Genomic DNA, 24,571 nt, shown 5'->3' on the forward strand with positions numbered 1-24,571 from the left:
ACGTGAGAGTTGGGTCCTTAAGAAAGGGGCCATATTCTCGTACTAGAGTAGGGGAGGAATCTAGATATTAAGCTGATTATACGAGGTATATGGCTAAACAATGAGACCAACGTCTTACCTCTGTCTCTACTTCTCCTAATACGGCCTTTTTGCATATATAATCGAGCAGCATTTATGTAGAAATGAAGTGCACTGGCCAATCAGAAGCTCCCGGCCAAACAAGTAACGTGATTTTTGTGCTTACCTAATAACTGTCATCGACCTTCCGGCTTTTCGCCTCGATGCGCACGTCGCAAGTCTAGATATTCAGATATAGCAGCAGAACAAGCTCGAGAAGGGTGGCAGAGATCTCATACTCTTCAACAGAACACATCTACTCCCGTCAATATGTCTGAACGAAAGGTCCTTACGAAATACTACCCACCGGACTTTGATCCGTCGCTCATCACGCGAACTCCCAAACATCTCCGGGCCACAGGATCTAAACTCCTAACCGTCCGCCTAATGGCGCCGTTCAGTTTAAAGTGCACTAATTGTGGTGAATACATCTACAAGGGCCGCAAATTTAACGCTCGAAAGGAGACCACTGATGAGAAGTATCTCAACATCACAATATATCGATTCTATATCAGATGTACCCGATGCTCGAGCGAAATCACTTTTAAAACCGACCCGAAGAATATGGACTATGTATGTGAACGGGGAGCTAAGAGAAATTTCGAACCGTGGCGTCAAGCGAAGAGCGAAGAAGTCAACGAGACACAAGATGAAACCCTTGACCGTCTCGAACGAGAGGAAAACGAGGAAGTTGAGCGAGTGGAAAGGGACAAGATGCTGGAACTGGAGGAGAAGATGCAAGACTCCAAACGAGAGATGGCGGTAGCTGATGCGTTGGATGAAATTCGGTCAAGGAACGCGAGGATCGAGAGGGGCGAACGCGGCGGGGGTGAAGAGCTCGCTTTGCTGAGAGCCAAAGCAGAGGCCGAAGAAGCGAAGGCTAAGGAAGATAAAGAAATCGAAGAAGCTGCCAGGAGAGCGTTCATGACAGATAGTGGTGATCGTGTCAAACGGCTTGTTGACAACGGTGACCAGGATACTACAACTCCAAGCGAGATGCCGCCTCCCTCATTTCAACGAGTAAAAAAGGCCAAAAAACCATTCTCAGCAGGCTTGGGTATAAAGAAAAAGACCCCTCTTGTTTAGTCTTTGCATAAATCACATTTGGCGTTGGTAATGAATGGTGTAGAATAGGCATTTGATTTCTTTATCTTCAAAGCAAGGCGTCCCGGGATTTGATTTGACTAATTCATTAACTCGATTAACTTAGTTACATTATTTTTTTTAAGTAGGATCTACCTAATGTCAGTTACAGTAAAAGATATAAGAAATATAAACAAGCAAAAAGGAAAGAAAATAAGAGAGCCTCCTTTTCCTCCATAAAACGCCACGCTAAAGTGTGCTTGCTTTCTTTGCAGTTCCGATGGCACAACCCCTAATAGCCCATGAGATGCAAGAAGTTTTTGAAAAAGATGTAAGGAATAGAAGTCTCATAGAAACAGTAATACAAGAGGGAGAAATGAAGCGGGCAAAGGTGGAACTAGATGTCATGAGTAGAAGCACGATCACATATATGGCATCCATAGGGCATCGCACTGAGCAAGATTATGAGGGTTAACGGATCGAGAAATGAGGTCAATAACAGACTGGTTCGCAGGAAGGTTGCCATCGGGAGAGCTGGTCAAGCTGACCGCTCGGTTAACGATGTAGTCGATATTACTCTGCACCATATCCTTGAGCTGTTGCAGGACACGCTGCTGAGCGCTAGCCCACATTACAAGTTCATCTCGTACAAAGATACTGAGCTGTTGTTCTAGTTCAAGTCTTGGCTCAGTGAGGCAACGAGCGATGGCCATAATAGCACATGCGAATATGCCTTCCGTTGTCAATGGTCCCATCAGAGTTTGGATATTAGGCGTTAGCCGGAATGGAACCTGCTCTGGGTTGTAGAAGATTGCTCTGGCAGAGTTCATTGCTGGAATTAACTCAGAGCTCCAGATATCGCCAGTACGTCGGGATATGTGTATCTTGCTCGGGTATCGGTTACCCATATGCATTACGTAGGTCATAAATGCAATTGCGGCGTATTGGTATGAGAATTGTCGTCTGAAGAGCCAGAAATCTGCGAAGTTGGGGTACGTTTGCTGGACGAATTGCAGGAGAATTGTGTTGGGGACCCATTTCTTCTGAATAGCATCAAATATCTCCGTGCGAAGGACGGCGGCTTGCTCAGGAACGCGCTGCGGACGGTCAGCCGAAGATAAAGCTAAACTTGGGTCGCCTATAGAGATACTTACATTTGCTTTTGCCTCCGCTAACGCCCGCATTTTCTCCATCGTAAATAGCACAGGCTCGTCTTTGGCCATTCCGGTTTGGCGGCAGTGATCTTCGTATATGCCTTGCAAAGAAATGTAAGACGGGTCATCCTTGACAAGGCGGATATGTGGTGCAAAAGGAACCATAAGCGGGAGATGGAAGTAGATATTACGCCGGCGACTCTCCTTGCGTTTCCTCAAAACACAGTTGAAAATTCTGAAAAGTTGCAGCATTCTCTCCTCGCGTCGACAATGGCGGGCGGCCGGGTGTTGAACAGCAAATGTGTGCAAACTACCATCGTGACCACGGATCCTCAAACGACGGTGACATACGCCGATACCACGTACAAGATCAACGTGAGGCAAGAATCGATCAATACGAACAAAATTTTGGTTCTTGTCATTGTGCTCAAGGTATTGTCCAGGAACCTCAACCTCGTCGAATTTCATGAACTTGAATTCGCTGAGATGAGAAGAAAAGGACTCAAGGTGAGCGAACTGAGGTCGACGGTCCAGTTTTTCTTCAAATTTATCCCTCCATCGTCGTAGCTTATGTATGTACTCATACATTGTAGGCTTCTTGATAACAAAATCAGCCTCAAATGACTTTCGTATGTGTGCAGGGAGGATAGTTTCCGCGAATCGTGTAATATTCGCTTCGGTGGAATGAGGGAGTTTGCAATCCTGTGCGTACGATGTGGGCATACGGCCGACATACGCGAGGCCGTCATTGAGTAATGCAACGATAAGTCGATAAGCATCTTCGTCTGGCGGGCATTTGAAGTTTTTGTGTATCTGGTCTACCATGGTTTCCATGGTCAAAGCAAGTAGGGGGAACGCTGTCTTCAGTCCTGCCATTGTCTCATCAGCATACTCCCAGGGTTGTTTGTCCTTTTGCGCGGCATCAGCATCAGTAGGAGTTTGCACGCCTGCGCCAGCGGCCGCTGGGGGTGCAGGTTTGGGCGAGGGTACGGCTCTGGGGGAGCTTGATGCTGCTGTGCCGTCTGGAAGTAGAGAAGGTTTGGTTTCCGGAGAGCCACTCTTGACAGAGGGAGAGCCCGACGCCTTGGCTCGGTTGAGCTTCTCCTGTTTCTGTTCTTGCGACTTTTTGAGCCCCAGATAGTCCTCACGGCTAGTTCTGAGCAAAAAGAATAGCGATTGAGGATATAGTTTGGCAATCTTTCCGAGAACCGCCTTGCATAGCTTGGCTTCCCGGTGCGCAAGGCTTGTGAGTAGCTGAGGTATGAAGGTAATCCAGTACCAAACAGGGGTATCTCCTTTGAAGGCCTCAAAAGCAGTTGCTATCTTCCCTTCGTCGTTGTCCTGACTTAACAACCACAAGATACGGCTAAGCAGTTTTCTTGACTTGTGGCTCTTGTACAGACCAGCTGCCTCCAAGTAGCAACTAATTGCATTGCAAGCCTGATCCATATCAGAGGGATCAGCTTTGAATCGTTGGTCGCTATATTGTCCCCATTCAGCCCATGCCTTAGCTAGACGTAGGTCATAGAACAAGGCAACACCGAACGCTTCATTTGCTTCGTTCGCATGGTCCAACTTCGCCAAAAACATGCCCTTCAGAGTGTAAAATTCTGCCTTTTGCTGGGAATTGAAGTAGTTAAGATTGGTGTTGTTGATGACTTCCAGGCCGCTATTTAGTTCTTTCGGGTTTTGATAGTGGCACTTGGCTTGTTCCCTTAACTTCAAAAAGGCTTCTTGGATCTCAATATTGGGCAAGGTGTAGATCCGGCTAAGCTGGTTAATGCAGACGTCTGGCATTTGATGTTTCCGTGCGACGTGGGCAAATCTATTGATGATCCATGCCGTTTCGTGGTATCCTCGGAAAGCATAAGAGTTACTCGCGACGTTGTTAGTTTGAGGGGGGAGGAGATTGAGATACGTGGAGTTGATCAACTGGAAAATATGTTGTCGCCAGGTAACGAGATCCTGCCAGGCATTAATGTCATCCCAGACATTAGGTAGCCTGTCCCGCCAGGTGGTAAGAAGGAGTTTCAATTCGGCTGATTTGGTATCCATGTTGCGCTCATTAGTTTGCGAAAGACTTGTACAGATGACACTTGCATCGTGTAACTCCACAAGCTGCTGGAAGTTTTGCAAGATGGGAATATGGGCATTGGTGATTCGCTTCGGAAGCTGGTGCCATTTTCTGATTGAGAGCTGGATAGACTCATCACACACGTTATTGAAATCCTGCAACGTTTCCTGCTTTGTGTGAAATTTCAAGAGGGACATGAAAGCCTGGAAGAACGTTCGGCGAGGTGTTGGCGCGTCTGAGACTGACTTTAGAAGAGAGTCGATCTGTTCACGGTTGGTATCGCCTTGCCAGTTCTCTAAATTTCGCCAAGTAGCTTCCAGAAGCAGGTCGTTGAAATTTTCGTGTTTTGCGAAGTCAGTCAATATTTCCCATTGCTGGAGCTTTTGAGCACAAATCATCCAGTGATCTTCCCAGAGGAAGTATTCAGCTTGTGCAAATGGAATGGCACCAGTCCGTGCTTTGATCTGAGCTGATTCGTACAACTGCTGAGACTTATCCCACATTCCTTGTTGTTCGTAGGAAAGGGCTGCATTTGTCTCCACAAATTTGCAGCGCCGTCGCCAGGTACCATAAAACATATCATCTTCCTGCAGCCCAGCATATATCTCAACAAGAGCATCCAGGTTGCTTTCTCGGACTACCGGTGTGTCAATAACTGGGTCAATCGCATACCGCTCAAGCGCAATAGCAGCCATGTACCAAGCATCAAAAGTGCGGCTCAGGAATTTCATTACATGAGGAGGAACTTTGAAACGCGGGGTGGCCCTAATCACTCCTTCAAGAAGGGCCTGGACAACATTGGGGCGCTCATCGATTTGTCTATGATGGTATTCGCGCGTAAGAAGCGATACCATACCCTTTTCCAAATCGATTCGTTCATCTCGTGTCAAGGAGGACCAGCAAATCGTGAACAAGCTCACCCAGACCTTGTATGCAACTTCAGGGTCAGCATGTTGAAGCTCAGTAAGCGGCTCAAGAACATCACGGGCTTTAACATCCCCGAGTTCTGCAGAAAACCTTTTCTGGTCTGCAACAAGGGCCTCAAGGTGGCTGTCCACAACAATGCTTTCTTTCGCTGGATCTTTTTCGGAGTGTCCAAATAAGAATGAAGCAGGAGGAAGGGTAAAGTCGTCTGGATGTAATTTAACTGACGCTGTCATGTCAACGGAACCCATGACTAGTTGGGAAGCTTGTGTGAGCCAGAATGATTCTGCAAGTGTGTCCCAGTTCTGCGAGGTGAGAACATAGCTAAGACGAGTATTGGCGGAGCGTGTTAAACTCTTGTCAAATATGGACATGAATCGAGTGCGCATATCAACATCTTGGGCTCTGGTGCCAATAAGGAAGGCGTGTTCCAATCTGACAGTGAGTTCAGTCCTTGTAATCTTGGGATCTTCATAAACCCGGATAACAAGCTCTAAGAATTTTCCAAGCATCGTCGAATCGGCCCTAGATTCAAAGAGCAACATCTTATGCAGGACGGCAGTCTTCTCTTTCAGGGTCGGCCAGGATTCAGTGGGCTGGAAAATCCAGTTCTCCACCATTCCTAGAATCTTGGTGCAGAGTGGCACATTCTGAGACCGTTCAACGAGTTGCGCCAATACACTAAGGAAAGGCCGTCTCTGGTCGCCCAAATTCGACATTCGAACAGCGATCAGGTCAATGGTTTTTGAGATCAAGTCAATTCCGACCTCCAATTCATGAGGATCCGGCGCTGAGGTTTGTTGCTCCATGGCTCGACTTGCCGCAGACTGGGTATTGGTATAGGCTGCAACATGGTCCTTGGCAAGCTTTTGTGAGAAGATCTTCATAACATGAGGAATGTGCTGGTCCATCTCTGCTGGCTGACACTTTGAGAGTGTCCAAAGAATATTGATTCCAGCCATGTAATTGCCGCCTGAGATCGATTCGGTTGCCACAGTTGAAAGGAAGGTCACAAATTCAGAAGACGGCTTATCAACATCCATACCCCCTTCTTCTTCGGAAGGTTCTTCTTGTGGGAGTGCATCCAGAACTCTCTTAATTGGAGGTGGTAGTTTTGGAGAGATGTCCATGTTTTCCTCGCCACCATGTAAACAATCTTGGATCTCTGGATTTTCGGATCGTAACGACTTCTCAACAAGGTTTTGAATAGCAGGCATGCGGTCAAGAATCCAGCTATTTGGTTTTCCAGCTAAGAGCAACCGTAGAACTTGTAGTGCGTTAATCATGGCCGTGATATGCTTCTCATCGGGTTTGTCGGCCTTTTCACCACACAAAACAGGCTCCAACGCCTTCTGGTAAAGATCGATGTCCACATCAGACCAGTACTCCGGTGAGAGGAAACGACGAAGTAGGACTACTGATTTCTTGCAAATTTCTCCATAATTACCCAGGGCTTGGTGAGGTTTGGGTGGAAGAAGTTCTCGGAATCGGGCAGCAGGGACGGAGAAGCGGTCAACTAGACTGCAGATGAATGTAACAAGGTACTTCACAAGAGGAGTCCTCAGGTCTAGTGGAATTGTATATTCCGGGCGCTCTTTCGGTGGAAGTGGAGTTGCACCCATTGATGGTGATGCTTGCATCTCGGCCAGCTTTCGTTTCGTAGATATTGGTGAAGGTGTGTCTCGCCGCCCAGCGACCCTTCTCTCTTCCCAGGTCCAGATCAGGGTGACTAAATGCAAAACCAGCTTTTTACTATCGAAGGATAGATTACTGGGGCCCGCAATCTTAACCAGTGAAGGGATTATTAGGGGAATAAAGTTTTCACGGGCTTCGTAGAACAGGTCGGGCTGTCGAACGAGGAATTGCAATATGCTCATGACCTGCTGCAGGTTAGCTGTTTCTTCAGTTAGAATACGCCGTGGCAATCTCGCCCACAGCGGGAAACGAGGATCAGGTCCGGAAATTATCCTCTTTGGAAGTGAAGGCGCCAGGATCTCCAATGCTTGAGTGACCAAGGATTTTCCCTCGTTCTGATGGGCTCTTAGCAAGGCAACATAGATTTGCACAACGATCTTCGAGGGGGTTTCATAGTGAGCTATAAAGTAGCTGATCAACACATAGGCTCCGTACTTGTTAATGGTATCTTCAAGCCGAATGTAGCTCCACGCAAATTTGATAATATCCTTCCTGGTATCTTGGACGATGCCATGGTGATACTTGATAAGTAGAGCTGAGAGTTGAAGAAGTTCCATACGAGAATGATCCACACCATCTTGACTAGATTCTTCACTGAGGTCACCCAATTGTGGTTTCCAGAGTCGATTATGAATATGGTCAGTCAAACTCCGATCAAGCACCCCCGTGCCTGGAGTAGGACTGTCCCAGGTGTTCTTCACATCCATGGCGAGAATAGGATTAACCAGGTAATGGAATGCATAAGTTTTTAACTTCTGGGCCGAGTTGCGCTGGCTATAAAGATCCAAGCAGCGAGTGATGACCGACCTCCGGTAACTAATAGATGGGTTTGTGATAATATATTCATAAAAGAATTTCGGTATTGTGAGCGTCGTTTTCAATTCATTGGCAGAGATCTTGTCAATGACATCAAAGAGGAAATCAAGATCATCAAGACAATAAGCAAAGTGGATTGTGAAAACTTCCAACAATTGATCTTGAGCTTGTTCAACCCTCAACCGCTCGTCAGGTGGTAGTTTATCGTCTCGAAGTTTAGAATTCAAATCCCGGCCACTGTTCAGAAGGCGCCGTTTGAGTTCTGGCTGTGCTTTCAACCATCCTTTCGTAGCCTCATGTGAACAAACCGAGTGAGCGAAGTAAATTCCATTGATGGCTGCCGTATTTTTGCTAGGAGACTCCTCTTGCAAGAATGCCAGGTTTATGAAGGTTTCTGTATCAGCAGAGACGGCAGAACGTAAGGCGGAGCTTTCGGGGTCTGCTAAGAGCTGACCAAAGAATCTTCCATATTTCTCTTCATGGAATTTGGTTTGCATGAAATTCCAGCTCTCCTTCGGATATCGGTTCAGGTATTTAAGGAGCGGTTTCCTAAATGGGCTGCTAGACGTTCGTCTTAGTCGGTCTTCCAGGTACAAGACCTTATTGACAAGATTCTCCATGAAAGACGTCGCTGCAGCTGGGAGAAGATGGAAAATATTGAAGATGGCTGCAACAATTTTCATGGGAGGGTTCTGTTCGACAAGTCCAAAAGATGCTTTCTGCAATACATTCTCGTCCGCAATGACTCTCATGTGGTCTAAGAGTCGAGAGCCAATCTCAACTTTGAAATAATTTGTCAGGAGAGTGAGGAGTCGTGCCAGACCATCTAACCCAGCAACACTCAGACGCTTCGGGTCTTGAAGGTTCATCAGAATAGGACGAAGTCCGTTCTGAAGAAGATCTTTAGGCAACTTGTTGGTCTGGGTGAGAACGTCGCGCAGCCCAGAGTTTGCTGCGTCAATAATCTCAGGCGACCTCGAGTACAACGACTTAAAGAAACAAGCGATAATTCGAGCACGACTATGGCTCTGCGGACCACTTGCAAAGTCGGGGAAGCCCATTGCCATTGAAAGAAGGCGAAGACAAGAAACCCGAAGGTTAACTATCTGTTCAGCTGTCTTGAACTCGTTTGGTTTGGCGGCTAACGATTCGTCATCTACATCAGCAAGAGCTAACGATTCCATCAGTAGGCGATTGAGCTGATCGTTAAAGGTGACGATGTTTTGTCGAAGACCCAGGCAGTATGTTATCGCCTCAATGCAACCAATTTGTGTGGGAAACGGTAGAGCACGCAGTGGTTTGTTGAATATTGGCATCAAAAGTCGGTCCTTGACGGGGGTAATTAGTTCGTGCACCTCCGCACCCAAGGTAGTTGCAAGAGTTGATATTCCACTCTGAGCAACATGGCGAACATATTTGTTCATGTGAGCTAATTCATAACTCAAGACACCACACAAAGCAAAGACTCTGCTCTTTTCGTTCTTCAGCTCATCTTTGGAAACCCCTTCGTTGCATTTTTGAAGTATCAGGGTTATTGTCTTATGGGCTTGAATTCGGGTCGCACCAGGGAAATCCGAAGGTGTGTCTTTGATCACGTACATAAGCGCACGAATGAATTCAACCTGGCGGTCAACTAGCCAGGCACTTCCCAAGTCCAGCTCAGTAACAAAAAGATGGATGCCCAGGCTTCCAGCAGCTTTCGTAAACCATTCCTCATCGTGACAAGCGTGGCAAAACGTTCTGCCAAGGTGTGGGAAGAACGGGAGTTTTCCTGCCTTTTCAGCTGAGCCGAATATAACAACAGCAGCGCTTCGGACGTTGAAAATAACCTCCTTCGCAGCATCGCGTACCGCAGGATCTTCGGATACCAGGCACTCGACAACAGCATCGGCAAGAGTTCTCGTATCCAGATACAGAGGACCCTCTCCAAGCGACACGTTAAACTGGCGCCGTATATGTCGCGATTGTGCAAGAGATCGTCCAATCTCAATAATGGTGAAATGGCGGCAGACGTCCGTCATGAAAGCCGTGGCACTTTGTTTTAGGTGTGGAATTGTTGTCGCGACTATGCAGGCTTTCAAAAGCTTCTTTAGAGTAGTCTCCTGCGCGAGCTTCTTCGAAGCAGAACATTGGCGATCGGATTTTTCCAAGATATCTAGTGTTCCAGTGAACTTTCCATCAGCAAGATCATTGGCTTGAAGGCGCAAAAGTGTTGCCAGATCATCAGGCGGATGTTCAAAACCAATATAGAGCTTTAGTTGAGAGCTCAGCATGCGATGGGCCTGTTTCTTATAAAAAGCGTCGGACTTCTTGACAGTTGCGGATGCATTGGGTGGAACTGTTTCTAACAGTTTCCCAAGAGCTAGGTCAATTCCGATATCAAGGGGGAACGCTCTATCCTTGGTAGATCCGATGAGCTTCACATCCATACTAGGAACGTCGTCAGAGTACTGTTGGAACGATAGCTCAGGGGGGTGATTGAGAAATTTTCGGTTTCGTCCGCCGAGTTTCCCCAGAATTCTCATTGTTGTGTGAGCATGGAAGTGGCTGTAAGGGTTAGGCCTGAGATGGTCCCAAAGCGCTGTCATCAGCTCATCCATTATCGGAGCCATAATAGGATCCAGGTAATCGGCAGTGAGATTGTCGACGCAAAGCTCCAAAGTCCTAAGGCCTTGGCTAACTAAATCCGATCCTGCGCGGAGGGCAACAACTAGTGGTCTCATGAGATGGCTCAGGTGTGGAAGTAAATGGCTAAGTCGCGCAGGCACAGTCAGCGTCAGTTCGACGTACAAATCCCGCTCCTGTGTCTTTCTGGCGCCGAGTAGGAGGCTGTTGAATGTTTCCAGCAGCATTTCCAGCAACGGGAGAAGTTCTTTGTAAAGTATCTCAAAGCGTCCACCGCCAATGCTTCGGAATAGCGATCTGAGCAGCAAGAAATAATTCATCGGTTCTTCCGCAGTTACCGAAAACTCAATACACTTGGTCACAATTTTTGTCACATGTGGATGCAGCACTTGCTCGTTCTGTGCTGAGAAAAGTGTCACGGCCATGAACGAAAGTTTGAACATCCTCAAGAGAATTCGGGAGTTCCTCACGTCTGAGGAACCAACTTCGTGAATGTGCTCCATAAGATACTGAAGGGTCATCCCAGCAACAGCTGGCGACGTAGCTTCACTTGCGAGGAAGAATTGGGGAAGGTGAAGCAAGGCACTATGCTCTAGCATAAGATCATGTAAATATGGGATCTCGCTCTTGAAAACTTCATGGAACGCGGCAGTATCAACGCAGTGGAAGATAGTCCCAAAACTTTCAAGAAGTTCCTTCTCCTCGCCTCCCATATGTCGCATATACTGGCTAGAGAGGAATTCAAGCGGGGTCGTGTATTGCGTTTCAGGCTCCTTGTTATCGGCACCATAGTATCTGAACAGCCCGGCGCCTTCGTGGAAGAGTTTCTTGATGATGCGGACTTCTTCAGCGTTATACCCGAATGAGACCTCTGACCAGTTCACGGGCGTGTATGATGGGTCCAATTTCAGATCCTCGGGATTACAACTCTTGAGTTGATAAAACAGGCCTTTCAGCCCCGTTATCAGTGTCTTGAACAAGAACTTGTTGTCGTTGACTGGATCTGCGTTCCTATCCCTAGGGTTGGTAGCTTTGATCGGCGCTGCGTTGAATATATCAGTTTCGTCCCAATCCGGAGGATGATTCTTGTCAGCAAGGTATCCTTCGACCAAGGTATCGGCGTTCTGTTTGACGAGCTTTGAAGTCTTGACGGCGTTCTTGAATTGGTAGTTCATGGTAGCAAATTTATCTCCGATGGCATCAAGTATCATAATCAAGAAGTAGCGCGCCTCTTTCTTATCTTCCATGCTTGCTATCTTCTCAGCCATGTTCAATAGAAGTTTAGCGCTCATTGCCTGGAAACTTGTACCAGGAAGATCGTCGTGGAGATTTCTGGTGTACACTTCGAGGGTACGTCGAATTTGGTCTCGAGTAAGGGATTCGCGCACATGGTGTATCAGGTCGGCTAGCATGCTATATGCCAGAGGCCGAAGAGCCTCGTAAACAGTAAGGCCGTCTCCAATCAAAGTCCGCTCGTCCAAAAGGTCGTCCAGTTTATCGAGAAAGATTTTGCGGTAATTGAAGTTTATTATGTGACGAATAGCGACCAAGAGTTCTTTTCTGGCACTCGATTTCTCCCTTGGACAATCTTGCAGAAGCCGAACGACAACACCGGGCAGCGAGGGAAGGAAGTCTTGAAGGTGACTTGCATATACCCTAAGGAGATAAGCAAGGAAGCTCATGGTCTTAACTTGAAGGGTGATGAATTCTCCAAAGGCGGCCCTGTTCTTGATTTCTTTGCTAACTCCGGTGAAGATATCCCCCCGCGCCTTAGCTTCTGCATGTGCTTTCTCTTGTGGTTTTGCTTGAAGAAGTAATATTCCTTTGATCAGAGGGACGAACACCTTTACGTTGGTGGTCACAGGGCCGCGATGTATTTGGAAAATCGACACGACAATAATTGGACACTCCGCAAGGACCTTGAACGAGTGCATACCCCTCGCCAGCAGCTGGTTTGGTTGCTGCTGTTCCGGCCCAAGATCGGATACTGAAGTCGCCGGGGAGCTGGGTCGCGGGGACTGGAAGTTCTGAGATGCAGTGCTTGGTGTTGAAGGCATTCCAGGCGTGGACCCCTGAACCTGCGGGGTCTCGAATGTATCCCTCACAACTTGAGGCATGCCCTCGAACATGTTCTGGATGAGCTCCAGGAATGATTGGACGCGCGATTGCGTCGCCCTGACCTGCCGGCGTTGTAGGTCCATGATCGTCTTCATGCAGATGACTGCATTTTCTTCGTTCTCGTTTCGGACAAGCTCTATCAGCAGGTCGACCATGTCACCGGCATATGGTTCAACCTCTGGAAGCTCAAGGGGAAGCCGATGGAGGATCTCCAGGATACAATTTCGCAGTTTCTGGTTCCATAACCACGTTGTTAGCCCCAAACCACATCGAAACCCTCTCTATCAGCAACTGTCTTCTCTCACCTGGTCAAATGACAAGCTGATAAACACCGGTTCCCCCTTCAGTACTTTCTTGAACGCCGGCCATAGCTTCGCAAGGAAAATCGGGTATGTAGCGCCAGAACATAATTGCTCCAAGGAGTCGCGGATCTCGACCGCAGCGGCGCATTTTAATTTGGGCTCTATAATGATCCAGCACGCGTTTTCAGTCAACGATCAGTTACTATCAAACAAAGCAGGTGAACCGCCATGGGAATTACCACTAACCAACACTTGGGTCGCCCAACTTGGCCACATAGGCGTCGAAATTTCGTTCAATCGATTCGCGTTCCATGATTGCGCGCAGCCAGAATTGGCATTCCCGCCGCAATCAGCCTTTGAATCAGTCTAATGCCAGGCCCTCAGGCCGGCCGAGAGCTCTCCAGCACCACCAGGGTGGCAGTTCCTGGACCCTCCTACCCTTGACTTGAGGGGGTTATACAAGCAATCCTGGAGCCTGTAGAAGCCGGTTTCGTGGCGGGAAAACGGCGGTAGAACGGCGTCGACGAGAGATTGGACGGAAGTAGAGGTCGGAGGAGTGAATAGGCGCTGTATGAGGTGTAAATGGGCGTCGTGGTGGCTCAGGGTAAGGGTGAGGAAGTGGCCGTGATGCTGTGACCTGCGAGTGTTGATAGTGAATTTCTCTGGAGCATCTGGACCTGGGGCATCGTGCCCGCAACTTCTGTCCTGCGTCAGGGCCGAAAGAGGACTAGCGTGGGCTTGGCTGGCCGTATCGGGTTTAGGGGATTCATGACAACATGATGATATAATAGGTTTGTCTAGAGTGCAAACATGCCGTTTAAGGTAGTTTTGTAGGAGACTTGCATATACTTCTTTAAAGGAGGGAACAAGGAGAGAGAAGAGATATAATAAAGAGAAAAGGAGAAAGAAAGGAGATGCAAGACAGGTATAGATTTCATTGCTGGTTATCGTAAAGGTAGGATGTCCACTGTGGACCACATGCATGCAAAGAACGCCTTCCACACCTGTTTTTTTTTCCCCTATCCCAGGCGCATCTCTAGAACAGCCCAACGAAGCAAATCCAGGTTTCCGATAACAATCTCCAAGCGTAGGTAGGTAAGGAGGTAAGGGGTAAAAGGGCGGCGAGGGCAGTCACGAAAAATCCATATTCACAAGAAAGTCAAGTACGCATTATCAGGTAGCACATCAGTTTGAACAAAACGACAAGGAGAAAGGGGGGCATCATCATTAGTCTAATTCGCTTGATAATTTAGTACCGAACCTGTGTCGAGGGCTGTCCCAGTCGCCATCGTTGGCAGCGAGGAGAAAGAAAAGACCTCCCTGCTTCAAACGGACCGCATACTCTTGCTGGTTGAGTTGCTACGAGTAACAGAGGAAGGGTGTGAGGGCCCAGTGCTGCTGCTGCCGAGCGAGCTTCGCCGTTCTCCTCGCCTCCGTGACTCTCCCACCACAATCCGACGCCCAGCTCCGGTACCTCCACTACCACCACTACCACGAGAATCATCGATAGATCCACGGCGACGCCTCTGAATTCAAAACGTATGTCTAACGTTAGGATCACGCCGGCTCAGAAAAAGAGTAAAAAAAAAAGTCTCTAAAAAAGAATAAAAACAAAGGGGCATAGGGGGAAATTTTTACAATACAACCAAATGCAAAAAACAAGGCGGGAGCGCGAAGCAAGGTACGTGGTTCCGTTCCATGCTTAATCAACGTGTGAGGCACTAACCGAGTTTTGACCCTCTCTGAGCCGCCGTTCCTTGCTGGCCGGGGTGTCGTCTTGCAGTTTGAGCGCGTTTAGTCGCTGTTGACTGTCTTGGGTTATTGGGTCCAGGCCGTCGCCTGACCCAGCAGCATCAGACGACTTGGAGCCTTCGGGTGCCGGTAGTTCAGCGCTCTCCCGCTTTGTCTTTGCCATCTCGGCCAGACGGTCCCATTTCTCCTGTCTGCTCTTTTCCCGTGCCTCGGTGGAGTTTTGGTACTCCCGATAGTCGTGAGAGCAGTCGTCAAATAGCTGCGGGTTGATCTCCATGAACATTTTCATCGCGGTATACACCATGCTATGGATAGTCCTGTAGATAATAGTGTAAGTACTTATGGACAAAGACAATAAAGGGGAACCGGGATGAAAGCATACCTGTTCCAATGGCCTTGGGAATTCTCATAAAGAGGTGCAAACATGATCGGGAGAATGGTCTCCACATTATCACCAACCAGGTTACAAAAGTATTCGTTGTTCCAAAAGTAAAGTGCACGTTCCGCAACCTGCAAAATACTGTTAGCATGTACAAAGCATCAAATCTGTACGGCAGGGCAGATGATACTTACCTGGAAATGAGGGCTGGCCACAGATTTCGCAAGCTGGTGGAACAGAGGCTCTTGCACCTTTACAAACTCTGCAGGTTCCATAACCTCGAAAATATCTTCGACTTCGTTTAGGTACATGACTTCTTTAGTACTATTCACTTTCGGCCAGTAGCGGAGTAGACCAAGAACAACCTAACAACCAAGTTCGTCAATAATTATCCACAAATCCATGAAGGGAAAGGGGTAACATACTTCTTCTGTCAGGGCGGCATCCTTCTCTAGAAACTGCACGATACAGTACGCCAGCTGCGGATGATACATGCTCAGACTCTTAACTTTATGCATGGGTAATAAAACCCGTGTCAGGAATAGTTTATGCTCTTCCTTCAGGGGCAGCGCGAAGCCGTTGATGATCGAGCCTAAAATCTCCAGGAGCTCGGCAATACCGTTAAATCGTTCAGTTTCGTAGATAAATTGGAAGAAGACGTTGTTAATCGACCGTCTGATATATGAGCGCAGATTTAAGAATTTTCCATATATACGATGCAGCGTTGTTTTCAAAAAGTCGCGTTCTCGAGGATCTTCTGAGTCGAATAGTTCGAGCAACTGGGACGGTTGTTAGTATTTCGGCGGAGGAAAATTAGAACGCGGTGAGGCTTACCTGAAGGACAAATTGATGGTCGATATACGCTTTCGCGATGTTGGTGCTGAAATCTTGACTCTCGATGAACCTAAGGAAGAATTCGTAGACAACCTGAATATGGGGCCACGCTACTTCTAGAACTGGCTCGTCTTCTTCCGGGTCAAACGCATCTCCTTGCGGGTTAACGGGCGGAGGGATAGGCCGGAACAAATTTTTGCTGAACATATCCACCACCTTAGGGTACATGGGCTCTGTGATGACGGATCGATTGTTGGCAACGTAGTCGAGAAGTTCATGGAGGGCCAGCCGTTTGATTTCTTTGGATTTCATATCGCCGGCCGCATCGTTGAAGTCAAATATGATATTACATTGATCAATTTTCTGCATGAAAAGGTCTTGTCTTCGGTTGGGAGGCACTTCGTGGAACCCAGGGAGCTTCTCGAGCTCCCTCTGGCGTTGGTCTGAGATATCAAAGCGTGACGAATGCTGTCTTCGTGGGGGCCTGAACCCGCCAGTTATGTCCTTGGGGGTCTGTAGCCTGTCGATAAGATGTGGTTTTTGACCCGTCTTTGGTGGTTGTAGGTCACCAGGCATTGTTTCAGCAGCTCCGGGGGGAGGAATGTGCTAATACAAAACCAGACATTAGCTATAGAAACACGCAGACAGAGGTTCAAACTCGATTGTATATATATATAGTGGTCAATGGGGTGGGACAATCAATCTCAGAACACGGATGCCAACATACTGGTGCGCTGGGGCTGATAACCACGCTCGGAGCCATCGGAAGGCCCTGTCGAGTTGGTGTACCCGGACCATTGCTCGTCATCTGTCCTCCTATATGCGGCGGCTGTGGAATGTAGTGCTGTTGATTGGGTGCGCCGCTGGGCAGAACGGGAGCGTTGTGATGCAGGGTGAGTCCGGTGGCGGCTCCATTGTCAGGAGCGTTGGCGGGCTTCGACTTTGTTTCGTTGACGGCGGTTGTTGACGACGTAGGTGTACCATGGTTCGAGCCTGCCGGTGATAACGTTTGCCCTGGTTGACCAAGATTCGCGGAGGCCCCAGGGGACAACGTACCAGTGGAAGAAGAGGAATCCTTCTTTTTCGACGACTTATTCGAGTCCTTCGCGCGGGATAGCTGCTCGTGCTAACATCATCAGTTTACATCCCTTGCATTGCGTAGTGTCCGGGGGATTGCAATCCCTCCAGAGTGCCTCCAGAGTGCGTGGAGTGTGCAACGCCATTGACATGCAACTTACAACTCTCTGCCTGAAGCCCTTCATTGTTGCTCACACGAGTCTTCCGCCGCATCAACAGAGTATCAGTTACCCCGTGCCCAACCACCACGACCTTACCCCTATTTTGGAAAGGTATGGGGAAAAGATAGAAGCCGAGGGCGAGGGTAGAGAACGACGGGTAGTCTGCTGAAAACTATCGTTCTGATACGTCGGATTAGCGATCTGTCTGGCTCCAGGGACGATATCAGGGATACAGGAGGTCTAGCAAAGGAGAGCGTGCGGAGGGGGACTCGGAGCATCGGGCGACAGATAACTAGATCGAGGTGCAGACATGGTTGGTTCGATGGGTGCGCAGGGCCAAAACAACGCCAGCCCGTCCGTCCGCCAGGGAGATAGAAAGGAGAGCAAGACGACCAAGGGGGCAATGTTGCACGACCTACCTCGAGCCTTCCAAGGCCTACAGCAGCGGTACGAATAGCCTTGTCCTCGCACGTCCTGTCGTCGCAGGGAGACCTTCTCGACGGGTTTTGGCAGCGTGAGAGTCGATGCAAGAGGCGGGGGGCGGCTTCTGGGGCCAGCCAAGTCGTGATTGGGCGAGCGCCGGCGCAGAGGTGAAGGACCGGGGGGAGCTCAGGTCGATGGGGAGCAGGATGGCTCAGCAGGCGATGGAGGCACGGCGGGCGCGAGGTCAGCGTAGATTGAGTCTTGCAGCAGCCATAAGTCGGGAGGCAGGACGGTCGTTTCGAAGCACAAGTTGAGCGCGGCGTCTTCACATCTCGAAACGAAGCTGGAGGTTGCGATGTCACGTGAACGCCACAGGAAACGCCCTAGGACGGTAGAACAAGTAGATATTCGCTGTATTTACTATATGAAGACGATATTTGTTAAGCAGTGTAGCAGTTGACAGTTGTCAGCTCTCGGGATAAGCGCAGACTGCATCAAACCGGGGTATATACATGGATAACGCCTTAACAGGAGCAATATCAGAAGTATCAACTCGAGCAGTCTATCAGGGAATGCTCACAATACCACTTTTATGCAGACAGACAACGGAATTGATACGAAGTACGTCTGGTTAAGATATCTCAATGTCTCGCGGGAACAACCCAGGTGGCGGGAGAGAACGGTCTGCACCATGGTATCCCGTTCCATCCCAAGATATCGTCAGCGTAGAGCATCCGTGTATTGTCAAGAATGTCGAAAAGGCCATCGATACCCTCCAGGGACATTCAGGCATATCAGAAGTCAGCCAGATACCCTTACTCTACCTTATCACAGCTGCTAACCGGTGCTAGATGTTAAATTCTTTACACCGAGACTCACCGCTGACCCTCCTTTTGAATCCGGAAGATGTCATGAGCAGGCCGTTACGGTCGACAAGCAAGCAGTCAAATAACATCCTGCTCAAAGTCAGCGTGCCCAGGAGAACAGGTCGAAGACGGAAACGAGGTTCTCAGGATCCGTTTGTCGACAGCCATGACGAGGACGCTGTTATGTCTCCTGACAAGCTAGATGCTCGGGGACTTCTTCGCCGCCTCCAGGAGAATGCTGGCCAGTATCAGGTGGATGTTGTAGGGCAGGTGAATCGAACGCACGTCTTTAGAGGTATGTTGTTCCGTGAACGGAGATATATATATGTCCGACTGACGATGATCTAGAGCTGCCGGACTTTGCATACTCGACCACAGGAAGCCCCTTTGTACAAAAGTTTCGAGAAACGGTACTACCATTTGAGTGTGAGTAGAGCTCGCCCAGACTATGCGGATATTGCTTGCTAACTATATGCTCTAGACGACAAATTAAAAGAATTTGAACTTGATATGACCAAAGGGGCCGTATCGAATGTTGATATCGTTCCACCCCCTGCTCTAAGTAACAATGACGTTGCCTTCCAATATCTGTAAGTCACCCAGCTGGACCAGGCAAGGCTAGATCTTCTTCGATACAGAATGCTAAATGGCATATAGATACCGCCAAAACCCAACGGTGAGGCGTTCAATCGACTCCTCTGGCCAAGTAACGACGACAAACACACAACGAGCAATGAAAGTACTCACCCATCTTATATCCTATGACACTTCCTCAGTGCCGACGCAACCACTAGACAACTGCCCACCGCTTGCAGACCAGGATCCAACCGTTATCGACACCGTTGCAGCACTCCGCCTCTTATTCGCTGAAAGACCAGCCTGGACACGTCGTGGCCTCCGTAACAAACTACCTACTCCTGAAAAGAAGTATGCTCTTCGTCTCGCCATTCCATATGTCGGGTATCTCTTCCGGTCCGGCCCCTGGCGCGACGGGATCTTCAGGTTTGGCTACGACCCTCGCGCAACACCGGATTCCCGCATCTATCAAACCCTCATGTTCCGCATGTTCCCCGTGTCGGCAGAGGCAGAAGGACGAGATCAGGCTGAAGGTGCCCCCAACGCTCCCTTTACACCGACCACCACACCCCTCTCGGGAAGGCGACTCACGATCCCCCGCCTATCGTATGAGAACAATACTGATCCCTCCCTTATCAATTCTCATTTATTCACTGGCCAGCCGCCCCTTGCCCGAGACGGTAAGACATGGATGATAACGGATATCACGGATCCTATTCTTCAGCGGCTCCTTGATCCTTCGTCACCAGAAGCTCACCCACCGCGTCTCACATGCGATGTTTATTCGTGCGGCTGGTATGGTAATGTGACGCTGTCAATCGCGCGTGCCATAATGCGTAAGAAATTGTCATTGATGGTGGAGAATCGTACGGACTGGCCTACCGAAGAAGAACTGCAGCCTCTCCTCACCTTGCCGAGTCACGTTGAGGGTGACGAGGATATCAATAAAATATCGGCGAATGATACACTGGGAGCCGTCCCTATACATCTAGTCTCGGAGATTCGTACCGTTGTTCGAAACGTTCCGTGGAAAATGGATAAGCTGAGGGATAGGCCCAGGGGATCTACTGGCGGAGACCAGAAGAGAGTCAGGTGGGATGACCAGCAACAGGAGGAGGATGAGGCAGAGGAGGGAGAAGAGCATGATCAGGAGCAGGAAGATGAAGGAGATGAAGATGAGGAAATGGAAGATTTTGACGAGCAAGCAGGTGAAGCCGAGAAGAGAGATTAGTACTGTAGAGTAAACGATGCCACGAGAATATGAGTTACTTGCATACTGACTGAAGAGAAGAGCATTAACTCCCTGAATTCCGCAAATGTAAACAGATAAAATCACAATAATTACACAGAAAGATCATATATTACGCAGGCAATAGCAAACGCATCAAAGGGAGCTGCGAACCACGGAAATATCAAAAGTCAAAAAACGCACAGCAAGGCAAAACTTGAAAGCAAATTCATCGGACGACTTTTCGCACACACTTCACGTCCTTCCTTCGTAAATCATGGCCACCGCGTGCTACAGACACCTCGCTCGACGCTGCGAAACAAACATGATGGACCTAAACATCAGACGTTGGGTTCATTGCAGTAACTCATAGGTAAAACTAAAGCGTCAAGAACGGACAAAACAAGGGCAAACTCGAGATGAAGGGGTATACGTCTCATTCATTAGGGGTAGCAAAGGCCCGGGACGAGGCCAGTATAGTCACGCAAACAGAATTCGACTTTAGGATGATGATGATGGGTGAAGGGGATAAGTAAGAGGCAGCCATGAACACCTAACACAGGATACCGACAGCGCCTTGAAAACGAACACAATACCCATTCCATTGAAAACATTAAACTCCTCGCAAAATCACAAACTACCCGAGAAAAAGGGGAAAGAGAAAGAAAACGGCCGTCATGGATCAATCATACCAAAAGCAGGGAGCAAACCAGTATTCTTAGGACAAGGGGGCCGTGGAGTCGGCAGGCTTATCAGCTTCTGCAACAGCTGTCAAGGCCTCCTCAGCTGCGCTGGCACTCTCCCAGATTTCTATCTCGGCATCACCAGGAGCTAACTCGTTGGCTACGTCTTTCTTGGTCGGGTCCTCAACAGAGACCTCTGGAGCGGTGCGGTCAAGCAGCGCGGCAATTGCAGAGTGAGTGAGAAGTTCTGGCTGAGCAGATGTCTTGGGCTGTTCTTTGGGAGCGATATCCAGACATTGTTCAACGGGAGCCGAGGCCTCTTCAGCTGGAGTCTCCTCATCGTCTTCGGGAATCTCAATGACGCTAGAGATATCTTCACCTTCAGGAACAAAGGACTTCACGTCAAGTTCTCCGAGGGGCGAACGAGGTTCATCTCCCATCTCAACATTCCTAGTCGCAGTAGCTGGCTGCTGAGTTGTCGTGGACTCATTGTTTCCATCAAAGAGCTGTGGGGGAGGGATGTTTTCTTTGCCCCTGGTATCCCGTGCCTGTTTCTCTTCATCATCACTGATATCGAGAACACAGGTTGAGTGTTCCATCAAGTTTGCCATCTCATCCTGTGCCGTGTCTGTATGGATCTCAAACTCCCATGCCTTTGGACGTCTTGTTTTGACGGCCGCGGGAGTCTGCTGCACAACTGGGCGAGAGACTGTGAAAGTGCCATTGAGAGCGTCGGCGATGGAGAAAGGTGCTCGAGGCATGTTGCGCTTGGAGATAGTTGGGGGATCAACGCGACAGTAGCCAAGGCTGCGACGGCCAAAGGCCTTTACACTCTTCGTCTTTGCTTTTGGCGAACGACCAGCCGGGGCCCGGAGAGGGGCTGAAAGGGACGTATGGCCTCGAATAGGGCGGGCTGGAGTCGCGAACTCCGAGTTGCCGCTTCGAGCCTTTGCCGGGCTCTTAATTATCAAGGCAGGTTTAGCGAAGATGTGGGTATTGTCAATTGAACCGTTGTGCATCTGGCTGCCCTTGGTACGTTTAGATGGAGAGGCTCCGAGGAGAGGGTCGATATTCTCGGAGTCAGACGTCTCTGACACGTCGAGTCGACGTTTCAACGAGTTTGCCGTCACGCCTATATATTCCATGTTCTAAGTTCCGCCTATCTTAAGGGCCATATTGCAGGGAGTTGTCTTACCATTCTGTTGGTTCTTGATGCTGTTGACTGTACGGAGTCTGGCTTCACCCAGGACCGCGAAGGGCTGCCTCGCACTAGGAGACATTGGATAGGTAACTGCCGCCATCTCTGTTCGTTTTCTCAGGCTAGAATGCAGCACTGATATATTGGTGAAGGGAGCACTGGCGTATGCTTCCCTCGACTTTGACCGCGACTCTGCTCCGCGTATATATACTGAGGGGTCGCGAGAATCGACCTCTGGATATACGGCGAGTATTGAGAGCCTCTCAGGAAGTTTATCCCCAGACAATGAAGAAAGACAGCCTTCTAATGAAAGAAGTGAAGGTGGAAGAAGCCCGCAGCCGCCAGCAATATAGACCACCAAACAGACGACCGACCGCGACCGACAAGTTCCAGGACGCGGGACCCCGGTAATGCCAGCGTGCAGCGTATTAAAAGAGAGACAAGACACCCCACTGGACGAACAGAACCGCTCTCGTCGCGCCTCAAGCGTATGGACAGGAATCGTGATGGAGGCGGAGGTGCAGCGCTGACGGCGAACGAGGGGAGAGCAAGCCTCTTCTATACCGGGTAAAGTCGCGCGGGACTAGAGCGAGGAGGCAGTGTCCCGGAACCTCTCAGCCAGTCGATCCGTGTCGATTCGTGCTCTTCATGACGTTGTTTGCAGGCGCCAGGCCGGGATGCTTGGTTTTTGTGGCGTTGAAGTTGCAGAAGACACACGCTGGCCAACCTTGGTTAAAGTGGTTTCGCGATGCGCGCCGTGACAGCTGTACGCGATCCCGCCACCAAGAAGATCTAGAGAATGAACAGGAAGGGGAATAAGAAAACAAGGTGTCTCGTGGTGAGAAGCGATGCCTTTTTAATCGCTCTTCACCTACGGAGTACTTCATACACCGTGCTAATGTCTGTTTGTCTGCAGAATATAGCTGAAGTCGCGACGGCGTACTCCTGATACGGCGTTTCAACGCGTCAAAAAAACCAGTGGACAAGGATGCATCCTGGACTTCGTATCCGGTGCATGAAATAATAATCTCCTTGTCCGACGGGACGGGAACGAGAAACCTGAGAAATCAGGGAGTGATCGAATATGCTATCTGAAACAGTCTACGGAGTACCTACGACCCATGTCGTGTCCAATTCTGTCTACAGGGAAACATCCAGCTTCATAAAAGGAAACATTACAGATCTACCCCTTGCTCGGTCTCCATGAGCTTAACTTACCTTAACCCCTTTCTACTCCATCCTCCAGGCACCTCAGGCACCCTCGTACGGAAGGCAATATTAGATTCAATTAATGTTTATTGCCTCTGGAGGTACGGAGTATAATTACTTGAAGCTCTCACCTTCGGCGTCAGGAGCTTAACCAGTTGGCTACCTGTTAATAATAACGTTCAGGTGATGAGAGTTGGCACACCGGATAACCGATTTATGATGACATCTCTATATCCAGCCATTTGTTCATATCATCATCATCCATATCGCAGCAAGCACAACTAAACCCACCATGCCTACTTTCTTGACCATCCCCTGTGCTACGTGGTACCACCGAGACCAATATAACTCTCTGTGAATCTCCACTAGAGAAATAGGCTGGTTGAGGTTTGGGAAGTCTTCTTCTGGTAAAGGAATGTTGAGAAACTGGCACAGCGGCTCCCAACCCTGACTTGGGTGGAACTCTAGCAGCTTATGCTTAGGAACGACCTTGCGGAGATGGTCATAGTGTTTATCAAACGTCTCTAGAAGCGCAGGATATGCCTCGGGCCTACATGCTGGGGTTATTCCTCTAGACAGGATAGCGGTATTGCAATTCCAGAGGGCCCAGAAACCTGCTGAGAATTCAGGGTCTAGGTAGGAGAGGATGGTCCAGGATCTCCAGGAAAGGACCTCGAGGATGGAGTTTTGCATCGATCTGAGCCAGGACTCTCGGGTGCGTATGGTGAGGATGACTTTGGCGTCAGGATATGCGGCGAGGAGCTCATCGGCGAAGATGCAGCATGGTCCGTCAGATACGGCCTGGACAATATGTTCATTAGCTGTGCAACCGGCTTGGTATAGTATAGGGGTATTGGAGCCATTTACATCATAATCCCAGAGCATGGTGTCGAAATCCTCGCCCACGAACGGCTTTCCCTTCCCATGATATTTGGCATTCATCGCATCCAACCAGAGCTGGACGTGGCCATTCTTCTGATTCTTGAACACTTCGTTCCAGTGATACGACTTGAGTCCCAGCACCTTTAGAGCGGCACAGACAGCTATTGGACGAATGCCATAGTACGCAATGAGATATATTTCCCTTACGTTTTATCGGCTTGGATTCGGCTTACAGGTGGTACCTGTCCGTGGGAACCCAAGGACGAGCAGCTTCATCGGCTTCTGCCGTGGAATGACGGGGTCTCTCTTGTTATATACATCCATGGTGCCTTCAATTGTTTGGAAGGCGTCGTTTGCAGATAGAGGATATCTGGCAAGATGCCGCATTTAAAGCA

The 24,571-nt window shown here is 49.0% G+C and overlaps 6 protein-coding genes across 6 annotated transcripts; 2 read left to right on the forward strand and 4 right to left on the reverse strand.

The window, feature by feature from the left end:
• Positions 1-387: 387 nt before the first annotated feature.
• On the forward strand, positions 388-1,203 carry GIQ15_06715 (cell cycle control protein cwf16; the record flags this gene model as incomplete). Its single annotated transcript, XM_033554132.1, has 1 exon — positions 388-1,203. One exon carries the CDS (start codon positions 388-390, stop codon positions 1,201-1,203), a length of 816 nt encoding a protein of 271 aa, XP_033403647.1.
• A 419-nt stretch (positions 1,204-1,622) lies between these two features.
• GIQ15_06716 (transcription-associated protein 1) lies at positions 1,623-13,221 on the reverse strand (the record flags this gene model as incomplete). Its single annotated transcript, XM_033554133.1, has 4 exons — positions 1,623-2,297; positions 2,355-12,839; positions 12,912-13,069; positions 13,155-13,221. The coding sequence occupies 4 exons, from the start codon at positions 13,219-13,221 to the stop codon at positions 1,623-1,625; spliced, it is 11,385 nt and encodes a 3,794-aa protein (XP_033403648.1).
• Positions 13,222-14,610: 1,389 nt separating this feature from the next.
• On the reverse strand, positions 14,611-17,135 carry GIQ15_06717 (serine/threonine protein phosphatase 2A; the record flags this gene model as incomplete). The annotated part of the gene is made up of 7 exons (XM_033554134.1): positions 14,611-14,977; positions 15,043-15,170; positions 15,234-15,404; positions 15,465-15,818; positions 15,874-16,479; positions 16,601-16,999; positions 17,112-17,135. The coding sequence occupies 7 exons, from the start codon at positions 17,133-17,135 to the stop codon at positions 14,611-14,613; spliced, it is 2,049 nt and encodes a 682-aa protein (XP_033403649.1).
• Positions 17,136-18,178: 1,043 nt separating this feature from the next.
• On the forward strand, positions 18,179-20,207 carry GIQ15_06718 (transcription factor tau subunit sfc1; the record flags this gene model as incomplete). The annotated part of the gene is made up of 5 exons (XM_033554135.1): positions 18,179-18,334; positions 18,386-18,695; positions 18,749-18,826; positions 18,882-18,990; positions 19,058-20,207. 5 exons carry the CDS (start codon positions 18,179-18,181, stop codon positions 20,205-20,207), a joined length of 1,803 nt encoding a protein of 600 aa, XP_033403650.1.
• Positions 20,208-20,922: 715 nt separating this feature from the next.
• On the reverse strand, positions 20,923-22,032 carry GIQ15_06719 (uncharacterized protein; the record flags this gene model as incomplete). The annotated part of the gene is made up of 1 exon (XM_033554136.1): positions 20,923-22,032. The coding sequence occupies one exon, from the start codon at positions 22,030-22,032 to the stop codon at positions 20,923-20,925; it is 1,110 nt and encodes a 369-aa protein (XP_033403651.1).
• Positions 22,033-23,540: 1,508 nt separating this feature from the next.
• On the reverse strand, positions 23,541-24,500 carry GIQ15_06720 (uncharacterized protein; the record flags this gene model as incomplete). Its single annotated transcript, XM_033554137.1, has 2 exons — positions 23,541-24,337; positions 24,410-24,500. 2 exons carry the CDS (start codon positions 24,498-24,500, stop codon positions 23,541-23,543), a joined length of 888 nt encoding a protein of 295 aa, XP_033403652.1.
• Positions 24,501-24,571: the final 71 nt, after the last annotated feature.

This window comes from Arthroderma uncinatum (genome assembly GCF_011692745.1).
Source record: "Arthroderma uncinatum strain CBS 119779 chromosome Unknown scaffold5, whole genome shotgun sequence".
Lineage (NCBI taxonomy): Eukaryota > Fungi > Ascomycota > Eurotiomycetes > Onygenales > Arthrodermataceae > Arthroderma > Arthroderma uncinatum.